This window comes from Numenius arquata, chromosome 2 (genome assembly GCF_964106895.1).
Source record: "Numenius arquata chromosome 2, bNumArq3.hap1.1, whole genome shotgun sequence".
Classification (NCBI taxonomy): Eukaryota; Metazoa; Chordata; class Aves; order Charadriiformes; family Scolopacidae; genus Numenius; species Numenius arquata.
Genome location: NC_133577.1, coordinates 62,645,055 through 62,657,500, shown reverse-complemented (window position 1 = coordinate 62,657,500; position 12,446 = coordinate 62,645,055). Strand labels below are relative to the sequence as shown.

At 39.0% G+C, this 12,446-nt stretch overlaps 1 protein-coding gene across 2 annotated transcripts in view; it reads right to left on the bottom strand.

Moving 5' to 3' along the window:
* Nucleotides 1–3,630: 3,630 nt before the first annotated feature.
* Nucleotides 3,631–12,446, bottom strand: part of LMO3 (LIM domain only 3) — a 59,681-nt gene continuing 50,865 nt past the window's right edge. For both annotated transcript variants that reach the window (XM_074168315.1, XM_074168314.1), the window contains exon 4: nt 3,631–3,736. In XM_074168315.1, coding sequence (XP_074024416.1) covers nt 3,631–3,736 — 106 coding nt within the window. The remainder of the gene's footprint in view (nt 3,737–12,446) is intronic.

Sequence of the window (12,446 nt, the reverse complement as noted above, 5' to 3'; positions counted from 1 at the left end):
TCCACGTGGCTTAAAAAACAGCAACCCAATAATAATAGATTTTTTAAATTATTATTATTGTTGTCTGGATAAACTTAGGGATTTGTACAGACAGAGATAAAATACCCTCAAGATAAGAGATACAAGTGGAAGCATTCCTGCCTGGCACTGAGCATACGTTGAGCAATGGTCACTAGCGGAACACTTTGCTGTATGCAAACAGAGCATGTTGACACACACAGTGATGGAGAAGGAAACCTAAGGTAGGCAACTAAAAGCAAAAAAAAAAGACCACCAAAGGAATGGTCTAGACCTCTGTCAAAAAGATCAATAAAGCAGTCTGGCAGATAATCTCTCTTCAATATTGTCTTATGATATTATACTTTATTGGAGTTGTAAATGTTTCCATTAAATATTTCAACTCCCAGTTATTATTTTAACAGCCAGGCAAGATGGAAGTTTGAAATACAGGAAAATGTGTAATTGATCTTTGACCTACCTCAAATCTAAGTTTATACTGTATCCTCTACATAGAAATTTTAGATATGCATGTGAATAAGATATATGAGCTTAAAGTGCTCAAAGCAATGCCATACCATTGCAGCACTTCAAACAAGCATATCAACATTTCTTTATCCTTACATCAATTAAGGTCAATAGAACGGTGAGACTATTATTTTCTCCATAGCAGAACCACCCTCCTCTTCCCCATTTTAAGCATATATCACAAAACACACACATGCACATATGAGTAACATGGCATGTAACAATAAGCCACTATTTTCCCATTCCACTCTCTTCATTTACCCCATAAAGAGCTGAGCAGCAGCACTTTGTGGTAATGAGAGAGCGCTTTAGTATTACAGGACTACTAGAGTGTAGTTGCCTCCATCCCCAACAAAGCCTTCCACAGGCTTAGTTGGTTTGGTGCTCTTCTACCTCAGCTCTGTGGTTACCTACTGCACAGATGAATGCTCTGCTTCTCCCAGAGTGTCCTAGTGCTACTAGTAACATTGGCATGCATAGCTCTTGATTTTCTGAAGAGCCAAAAATGCTTTACAAAAGCAGTGTATGCATTAGCCCCATTCGACAAGACAGGGGCAACTGAGGCACAGAGAAGTTGAGTGACTTGCCCAAGCTTACAGCAAGTCAAAGACACAACCAAGGTCCCTTCTTTCCTGGTCCCCAGCCCTATTTCTGAACCAAGGATTTCTATCCAGTCTGTAGTCTACTAGTGGAAAGCAGAAGAGAGACCTTTCGGGGTTCTAACTGAAAGACAAAACAGAGGCTGGAGGAGAAAATTGAAATTGGAATCAAAATAAGATAATATGATTCTTCCCTTTCTGGCCATCCTCATCTTCATGGAAAGGATGACTTGTTTATTGCACTTGAAGTAGATCTGGAAGAGCCTAACAGTACCTCTGACATCAACTGCTTCGTTATCCCAAAGACATTAAGGGACTGTGGAAGGGAGTGGAAGAGAGAGTCGTGCTCAAGGTTAGGAAGGAAGATAGTCCACAAAATAAGGCTAAATTTCATCTGAAAAACTATGTGGAGCTATTTCTTCTAATTAGCAAGAACAGCCTGAGGAGTCGTTGCATTTCTTACTGGTCCTGTATGAGTCAAAGTCAAGTTTTGCGAGCCATGCTTATTTTTAACAGGGTTCACAGCCAGAAACAAAACCACACCGTAACAATAGTCATTAGAATTAAATATTCATTTCTAAATCAAGCCACTGTGCAGTGTACTCCAAACCCTACACTAGAGGAATTACCCCACTGCATTACAAAGTTTCTTTCCCCATCCCCAGAAAAAACATGTTGAAACTGCGCCATGGGACAGGAAGAGCAGGTAAGGACAGCACTGAACTTGAGCAGAGGTGAGAGTTCCTAGTCTAAATAAAACCAAGAGCTTAGCTTAATACCAACATAGGCTATAGCAGGTTTCTTTTCTTTCTTTCTTTTTTTTCTTTTTTTTCTTAATGTTGTTTTTTGTTGGTTTTTTTTTTTTTTTTTTTAAATGCAAGCTGTTTTCCCGGTGGGGTAGATTACAGTGGCAAAGAGAGAAGAATTAAATATGCATTTAACAACTTTTTAAACATTCATCCTGCTTTCCTTTGCCAAACACCTGTAAACTCTGTCAGGGGCATGAGCGCTCAGGGACACCCTGCTGAAAAATAGCTTCATGGCTTTAAAAACGGAGGTTCACCTCTCCTAAAAAATGGACTGCTTGCCAACAGTAGCTGTCAGCAGTGACTCCACCTCTGTCAAAAGGATTTTAATTGCCAGTATTGATGGGACAAACCTGCAGGATGTTGGCATGGACAGCAAAGTACCTGTGAAGTCCAGCGTGGTGGCTCTCACTTTCTGTATTGGTATTTCAAAGTTTTGTCCCATCCACATCAGCATTTAAATTACCTTCAGCGTTCACTGAGGTGGGTAGTTAGTAACCAGTCACTCTCCTAGTGTCAGCTCGGGGTCATTTCTTTAATGTAAATAGACCCTTAGAGGGGGCTGTTTACGGTGCCTTCTACTTTCACCTTTTTCCAGGGTTTGTTGAGGACACAGCCCCAGAAAACGTTAGGGTTAAGCTCTGATTAAAAGGAAAAAAAAAAAAAAAAAAAGAAAAGAAAAAGGAAAGAGAGAGAGAGACCCCTCAATTTTTAAAAACGTATATAAACAGAAGTTCTCTCCCTTTCCTCCCCCCCCCAAAATCAAATGATTTCAGAAAAATAACATATATTTTTATATATATATATAAAATAAGATACCCAGAGGCACTGGTTTGCATTAGGGCTTAATTTCCAGCTAAATTAAAAATCAAATCCAGGCATTTTGAATGCCTAAGGGGCACAAAAGCAGCACCCAAAATCATTGACTTTTGCACCTTTTATAATATATCCCAAACCGGTCAGATTTGTTTTTCAAAATTTTGTAGTAAAATAAAAGTGCTCTTTGAGGAAAATCTATGTAATTAAACAGCAGATGCTTAACCCCTGAAAAATAGAGGCTTATAACAGAAGTGCTGATAGACCCTTAACCATAGCATCATTAGCAGCAGGTGCTGCTAGAGTTATTAGTTTTCTAAATAGTTTTAATGTAAACAGTATTCTTAAGCTCTAAGTGTAGCATAATGGTTGGGATTTGCTCTTTAATTCTTTTTACTAGAAAGATACAGCTCATTTAAAATAGCTGGTAGGTACAGAAAGCATAAATATACAGTAAGTTTAGACACTGATTGTACTAAATGCAACAATACAAAGAAGCAAACAGGAACACAAATGGTAACACAATAAAACTGTATTACATTTGTGCTTCAAATATTACAATACATTATATACAATAGTCCAAAATAAACATCTCATGCCAAATGACACAAAAAGAAACAAAAAAACCCCAAACAAACCAAAAACCCCAAGAGCAAGCAAAAAGAATCCAGCTGTATGTACAGTACCTTTTTAATTAACATTCAACTCTGAACTGGAGCAATTTTCACTACATACAGATGCAGTCCGCCTTTTATTTCACGCAACCATTCTGTCTCCCTAGATCTATGCTATTCAGTAGGTTCCTGTGTCATTTCTTATATACATGTTGAGCAAAAAAGATAAAAGAACATAGTGCTTTGTATTCTTAATGATGTGGCATCAGATCAGCGAACCTGGGGTGCATAACCTTCTTTCATTAAACCTTCCTCATAGTCTGTCTGGCACAGAATCATGTTGTTCTTCAGGAAAAATTTGTCTCCAACGCAAAATCTGAAATTACAATAATAAAAGGGGGAGGGAAAAAAGGAGTTTCAGGATCAATGATGTAATATGATCTTACACATAAGGATTCCAAAACAAGCGTTTGCGATTCTGTTGTAGCGACCGCGCGGCTCGCACCTCTGCTGTCCGTCGCAGCGCACGCAGCCACGTGTGCACGTACGCCAAAGCCCAGCAGAGGAATCGCTCCGGTATCAGAATTAATCCTGTGCTTTCAACAAAATCTAGTGCATTTAAGCGCTTTTTGCTTCCCCAGCCAAGGACTTCATTCAAAGCACCCCCGAAGGCTATGGGAGTCTTGGATCAGGTCACTAGCACACAGATAAAATGGAATAAATATCCCAGGCTACTGAGTTGAGGCAAAAGTAAATGTCCTGCTTTCATGAAAATCAGAAGGAAAACAAAGAAGGAAAAAAAAGGATCATCTGCAGCAGGAAGCTCATCTGAGATATGTTACATTTGTCTTGTGCAAGCGCACCGGTAGGAAAATCTTGTTATATTCCTGTTGGATATTTTACTAGAATTGATTTAAAGCAGTGGTTCTGAGAACCGTTTCTGGCACGCACAGAACTTTACATATACATTGTGGTGCAAACTAGAGACGCGCAGGCGGGGATGCAGAGAAACCTTTTTCTTTTTTCCTGTAGGAGTTGATTATAAATTTAGTTACTCGGCTAACTACTCTTTCTCTTGTGGTACCAGTATACCTACCCTGTTATCCTATTATGTGCATCAGAGTGATCCGATTGCTACAAAACGCTACTGAGATATTTCATTTGATTTTCTCTGATGAGTCAGAAAATCACGTAACATCGACGTTCCCAGCTGACCGGCTTCAAACTTCGAGTAAAGTAGGATTTCCCGGCTACGCAGCATGCTTGAGCGTAAGAAGGCTCTTCACTGACACCCCCCCTCAACCCTTCCCCCCAACAAAGCCAGTCTTCTTGAGGATACTCAGGGAGCAAGTGAATAGGGCCAATGCATAGAAAAAAGAGTTTCCCTAGTGACTGCCTTGGCAGGGTTACGTGCCTTTGTTTATAGTGAACTCTTCAGCTATAAAATATATTGGGAGGCACTGCTCACATTATTCCAATTAAAATGAAAGAAAGTAACCTAAATGAACCCCTTAACACTGATGTGAATAAATGAAACCAGTTTCTACCAGCTAATTATGGATCTCACTACATAAAGCATTGTTTAATGTGTAACGGATTATAATGTCCTTTTTTGTATAATTTCCAAATGGTGACATCTTGGACACAATTAGGGTCAGATATAAATGCTTGTGTTGTTTACGGTAGATTTAACAACAGAGTAGCTATGGGAATAGCTGTATATGTATTTAATTGTAACAATTTAACCTTCAAATAGTGGTGCCTGCTGTAGTTGACCCAGTAAAACTACGTAAATGACACAGGTTGACCCGCCTGACCTCTGATAGTGGTCTCTCTTTATCAGATAGTCAATTTCTAATGATGTTCAAGCAGAAATCTTGGTGAATTGTCACAGATTAAATTGTGTATTGAAAGCAGTCCTTTAATGTTTTGTGAAGTTGGAGGTTTAAATGAGTAGCAGTTGGACTGATTTACATTTGTGAAGATTGGAATGCTAGACAAACAGTGAACCCATTTATTTTCCAACTGGGTAGCTTTGGAAATTTATCCTTATGCTAGCTAAATAGATAGAGGGAAAATAGTGTAATAAAAAAGTGGATTGAAAAGAATTAGCTCTGCTCTTAAAGGAAAATTGGTTTGTTTATTTGTGGACTTCTTTTTTTTCTGTAGGATTACTGCCTGCTGATGATGATGATTGAAAATAGAGATTATGGAATGATCCCAAAATCTTTAAGTTATTTATGGTCAAGACTCTTTTATAGAATTTACAGGTTCCTGCTACCCTTCCCACCCCAATCCTGGTATATTAGGCTAGTAACAGCAGAAAAGTATTTTGAGTAGATGTGTTGAAATGCAGAATTCTTGAAACAAACAAGTTCTGCGGAGGCTTCTCTAGTTTCCATCCGTTGTATTTTTATCCATAGACCACAATGCTGACAAAAATTATTTTGTGCATCTTCTCGAGTTAGGTAAAGGGTGCTAATTAGGTAATTAGTGCTAATATGTAAAAGTGTTTTTCCCAAAGAAGTCACATTAAAAAAAAAAATAATAAAAAAATATTCTTTCTTAGTTTCTCTTAAAGGAACATAGGTATTAATGTGGACTAAAGCAGTGGAAGTCAGGTACTCCATTACAGTTAACCCAAGGATTACTGATGGGGACTGAGTTGGGGACACCCAGCCAGCAGTGCCCACCACACCAGAGGGTTATTGCGCAGCAGGGCAGCTCTCCTTGCAGGTGGGGCACGAGTGAGAGACACAACTACCTCTGTTCGCCCAGCAGAAACCACTAACTCTGAACTGTGAATGCTATTCAGCTATGTATTGCTTTATGTTCCAGCATAATACAGCGCTTAGCAGACTAATTTGCTTAAAATATTTAGTAAATGGAAAATATGCTGCTGAATTGCAATTCACTCGCACAGCAATCCTTCCACATGTGACTTCTTGCAATATAGCTTGCATCAAAACCCTGGCTGAAGGGTTTTGTTTCTCAGCCCTCAGAGAAGTGCCACGGTTTGAATTAAACTGCACCAGCTACACGAGGGAGTCGGGATGCCTTTCCCAATAAAAAGTGTCAATGCCTTTTGCTTTTGCTATGTTAATATGTCGAGCCAGAAAGGCTCTACCTATGTCTACATGGCATTTGACAGCTTTATGCATGAGTGGCTTTAAACATACACAGTTCCACAAATCATTTACCTTCCAAGTGTACAGCTGTCTTGTGGAGAGGCTGCCAGTGGCCTGTCTAGACACGCTTGGCTGGGTGATAACCTGTGGGGCGGGGGTCTGTCTGCATGGGAAGACCCCCTCTGGGTTCATCTGGGGCTGCGTTTGTGTGCTGGGGGGTGATACTCTGTACCTTGGGGAAACCTGTTACTTGCGATACTTAATCGTCCAAATTCTGCCACTGTTTTTGTGTTGTGCAAGTTCAGTGACAGAAACACATTGGCAAAGACTGACAGCGAGGCTTATGTGTGTCCCTGGGTATTAAATGTGTGAATTATGCTCTCATTAGGTGCCAAGAGGTAAGCACTAAGTGAAAAACATTTAAAGGTGGCATGCTAGCTCCTAAATACAATGAGAACAGGCAGTTAGATGGTGGAAATATAACAAATTCTGTCCATCCGTACTTTCAACCTTATTTGACTCTCAAAAGCAGATTTAGCCTCTTCTGAAGTCAAAGAGCCAAGTCTTGCAACTACTTCCTAGATTGTTTTTGTGCAATCTAGGATTTTAGCCTGCCTCAGCTTTAAAATGGAGGGGTAAATTCAAGCCTAGCCTTCAACCTCCAGCAAAGCGGTTTTTCCATGGAATTGGCATAGGATGTAAATCAGGGCACAATTTGGGCACGTATTATCGAATGGAGTCAAGGAGCATATTGAGATGCCACTGGGTTAGGAGTATATAATGAGGCAAGACTATTACTCTTCTAGCAGGCAGATGGTAGTCTTCAGCCTTTCCTAAAACCCTCACCCAATTTATTTAATAGGCATGCAAGATGAACAGGGAAAAATATACAATAGGCTGCATTAACATGCCAGATTGGACTTACCACCATAAATTGATAATACTACTTTTGACACGACTGTGACATTAGTAGAATGACCATTATAATTAACCTACATCCTAGAACTCCTGTCATATTTTACAATGGCAAAAGGAAAGCCATTTATATTACAAAATGACCTCTGTTATCACCTTGTTTGGAAGGGGAAGGTGTGCCTCGACTAATCACATGAAGTATAAAACTTCCATTTTGAGAAATAGCTATTTCATTGTTCAGAACAGATATTTAAGGAGATCTCACTGCTGCCTGTCATCTTTTCTGATGTACAGGACGTGTCAAGGTACCGAAGACTTCTTAGGAAAGTGAAAGAAATATTGCTGTGAACAAAGATGGCTGTGTGTGAAGTGCCTCCTCTGCTAATGTCAGATCTTTGTTGCTGTAGAAAGAAACAAACTCTGGAAGCATTTAATTGATTTCCACTAGGATAAAGAAAGCTCAGACTTACCACACCCACACCCTTCCCCTCTGCTTTGTGTACTCAGTGATGTAACTTGTCCTCTGTTCTTCCTCCTTTCCTCTTTTTCGTAAAGCTCCTTTGAGTTTCCAGTATAACTCAAATTAATGGTAATCTATATGCATCACTAAGAGAACAAAGCCACTCTTTTACATCACAGCTCATCAGTCCACACCTATGGTTTACTAATTCTAGGATTCTGTCAAAATGTCGATTTATTGTGAAAGGCTGGGAAGTGGGAGCTGTGCCTGGGTTTGTACATTTTTACCAGTACAATGTGATATCTATACACACAAAATCCCAGTTCAACTTACAATGACAAACCTCAACTTGGTGTGCTTTTCATTTAATATTTTTTAAAAGCAGGTATGGAAAATGTATTAATTTTTATTCTCAGTTTAGAGACACTTGGTGAAAATAAGCAGCATTCAGGTCTCCAGAATTTATAAAATTACCACTCATGCAAAAATCTAATGTTGGTGTTTGAAATAAGGATGTCCCTGGCATTGCATACCCTCCCCCCTGCTTGACAGAGAACAAAGGCAGCATTGTGTGGGCATTTTACAGTTTATACTGGAGGTAAGTGTTTACTGCTACACCAGGACAGCTATTTGAATGAGCATGTAACCATTTTCAGTCCAGTACCCATTAAAATAAAGGCTGTTTCAGATAGAAGGATAGAACAGTTGATTTAAACACCCCTCTGATAGCAGATGGGAGTTTTAAACCGTACCCTGAGTTGACTTCAAACAGCAGAGAGAAAATATCGCAGAAGTATGGAACAAGCTGCTAAAGCAGCCGACAGAGTGAAAGGAAGGACATGGAAACTCCGGAAAGTGGGAAAGCCGAAGGCAGACTGAGATCATCGCCGTAGTCAAAAGCGTCAAGCAAAGATACAGCTGAGCCCACTTGCAAGATTTTCCACTCCATTTTGCTAGTCACACACATGCAACCTGACAAAGTGTGAAAGGCAGTGTCTGTTTACAAGTTTATTTTTCCAGTGGTTTCCATTTTTTTTTCTCCTTTAAATTTTCAGCAGAAATTAACCAGATTGAGGCTACTGCCAATGTGAGGTGAAGTGCTTCTGAGAAGTTTAATATGTTTACAAAAAAGAAAGGGGAGCACTCACACTGTTAAGATGACTGTCACTAAGCTCTGCGGGTATTTAGGAGATGGAAAAACTTCAAATTAGGAGTAAGCTGGACAGAGACATGAAAGATAAGGGGATGCTAAAACCTTTAGGCTAAGAGGAGAGCTTAATATTCACAAAATCCCTACAGCTTTAAGCATTAGTATCAAGAAAAAAAAATGGGAAAATATGTCAAAAACTGGCTGGACGGAGCAATTAGATCCTAGAGCTGAATAGCTTTATAAAAGGGAAAATACGAGACAGTGCCTATTGGACACCAGGGGACTAGGCTTGGTGGCTCAGGAGATGTCTTTCAGCCCTGCCAATGTCTACAGTCCTGTCTACTGTCTGTCTTCCTAGGATATCATATGTGAGACAACGCATTTTTCTTCTTATTCTGAAAATGTAGCCTTCAGGAGGCCAATAAAAGGGGACAGGCACATCATGAGTTAGTTCAGAAATGGAGTTTATGGCCCGAACAAAATTCCCCTGAAATCAAGGAGTCTAACTACCATCCACACTGAGATGAGCTGGAGGTGAGTTGTAGATACTCAAAAATAATAAAGCAAATAGTAAAGTTGTACATAAAAGCAGAAAAATCACCTAATCTTTCACAAAAAGCACTAGGCAAAAATGGGCAGACCTCTCTCCTGCTGGGCCAAGATCAACTATTTAAAGCGTGGGAATATGAGGGTCATGCAATAGCAAGCCTGAAGAACAGGCTGCCCCAAGGACTGGTGTGATGTGAGTTAATATAATAATGATCTAGCTTGGAAGGCAGAAGGGACTGGAAGGAGCTACTAGGCACAGAACGTCAGAAGAAATTCAGTGTTGGCAAAGACAAAGTCATGCAAACCGAAGAAACAATTTACTCCACTCATGAACATAGCATATATTCTGTTAGGAAAAAACCTAAATAGTAGATGATAACTGAAAATCTGAAATACGGATCTGAACAGAGAGCATTATATACTCTGCAGTAGTACTGTAGATATGTTGTACTTTTATTGGTATAAAGAATGACCCAAAGGATTTAAAATTTAATGGTGAAAGAGAATGCGAAGGCGGGGAATATGGTCAAACATACAGGTCTTGCTGTAGCTGGTCAGCCTTGCTACCTCCATTGGTGATTTTGGGATATTGCTGATGTGTTTGTAAATAAAAATATTCTCTTCAATAAATAAATTCCACATTAGGGATAGTGAAAGAAAAGAGCAGGTCTAGAAAACCTCAATAACATTATTTTGCGTACAAAGGGGCAGCATGGAACAAAGAAAGAAAGTTAAATTGCTATCTTACAAACTCGTCCTCACTCAGAATCTGGTGTTTGGTTTTGATTAGCTTAACTAGAGGAAGAAAAAAGGACCCTGAGAAGGGTAACAGAAATTATTAATGGCATGGCGACTGACAAGATTATTCAGTTTAAAAGAAAAGAAAAAAAGGTTTCATAGCAGATACAAAAAAACCTCCAAAACTGGTGATGGTTTAGGTGTCTAGCACTTCTGGGTTTTTATGTTGTACAAGTAATGAAAACCAAAAGATATAAAGCTATTTATTAATGAGAGAATGTAGTGAGCAGGATGCTTTGCCATAGGAGCCACAGAAGAGCTACGTTGGAACATCCATGAAATAGGATTTATTATTAAAAACAACAGAAATAATTCTTCGGAGTGCCACTAGCCCCAAATTGTGGGGAAGAAAGGTACCCTACAGGCAGTCTGTTTTATTAGGCTCCATGAGAGCTATTGCAATATAATCAGGATTAGGGCCACTTTTGAGAATTTCTGAAATTCTTTGAAACTTCTGGAACTGCTTCCTGTTTGACTAGATGAACTAGACTGTATTTCAGGTAAATAAATTCTTTTGTTCCCAGCCTAAGACTCCTTTAAGACGATTTCAGCAACCCTTTGCCCAAATTACATGCAAAGTAAAAATCAAATAAAAGACTAGATTGAAGGCTCAGAAATGACAAGGCTAAGAATTATTAAATATCGCAGGAAAGCTCCATTTCAGAAGCACCTAACAACACTTTTCCAGGGGGATCAGTGGCCCTATGGCACAGTGTGATGTATATTAGCTGCAAAGTGAAATTGTACATTAGCGCACACTTATAATGGTAAAAGAGGAATATTAAAAATAAACACAAAACCTTCGCTTTGGCGGGGGGGGGGGGGGGGAGGGGGGGAAGGGCCATAAAAGAAACTTCACTTCCTCAGATCCAAGAGTGCTAACTATGATGAAAATCTTTTACACTCAGGGTAACAAACATTGTCTGCTTTGCTTGACTGATGAAGATTAGCTGACTTCTTACATTAAAGAAGTTTGTCTTGTATGGGCTGAAGTGACAAGACAATAACTAAGTGCTAATTGTGCATAACCAACACTAAAGATATGCAGCCCCATTATGGCATGTAATAAATGAAGCGAACAACAGAAATATATTAGGCGCTTTAATAATGATACTAGAACCGTGGTTTGAAAAAAACAGGGATGTGAAGGGTTTAAGAAACGAAACCTAGGAGCGTGCGTGTGTCTTACTTAAGTGGGTACTACGGGAGGCTCTGCCTGCCTTAGAATACAGTCTCTTAGTTCTGTGGCAAGACAAAATTGATATAGGACTTTAAATAGCATTAGAACCTATAATTACTTTGCATTATTATATAGTTTAAGCAGTGGTTATTACTTGCCTGGTATTTTAATTTCCCATGCAACATGATGAAAAAGGTCAATTTGGCTTTTTTTAAAGAGCGTAATTGTAGTGTGCTACACTTATTAGCAGCTGTACATTTTATGGTTCTTTAGGGATGTTTGATTTTTAAATGACTACAGTGTTACAAAATAATACACTGTAGAACAAGGTGAGTTAGCAAAGCTTATTTAGAGCTGTATCTAACTTTGTCGAGTTAGACTATTATCTTCCTAATTTTTTGTTACTTCCCTAAAAAAGTACATCTTGTGTTTCTTCCCACTTGAAAATGAAAAAAAAAAAAGAACACTATAAAACTCTAAATAGGATCTTGTAATCACTGAAAAGTAACTGAAAATAATAGGTATATTAAGAAGTGGACATAATTGGTTCTCTCATTTCCAGACCTCATAGAAGTCACTGGCAAAGCTGCTAACAGCTCTCGTGGAGTCAGAAATGGAGCTCTTGGTGAAATCTCTGACAGGATTTGGCCACTACTCTGAACGTAGTTGCTACAGTTCGGCTGCACTCGCCTCTGAAAAATTCAGTTGTTACACTTTTACCATTTTTGACATTTGTTCTGCAACTGTACCATATGGGTGATGCCTCAGAACAAAGTGTCAGATTTGGATCCTTGGGATTTTTATAACCTACAGTTAGGATATGGAAATAAAAATACGGCATAAGAAGTCCAATGCTGCTACAGAGAAAATGGTGGGAAAAACATCTTTTAAATTTAAATGATTACA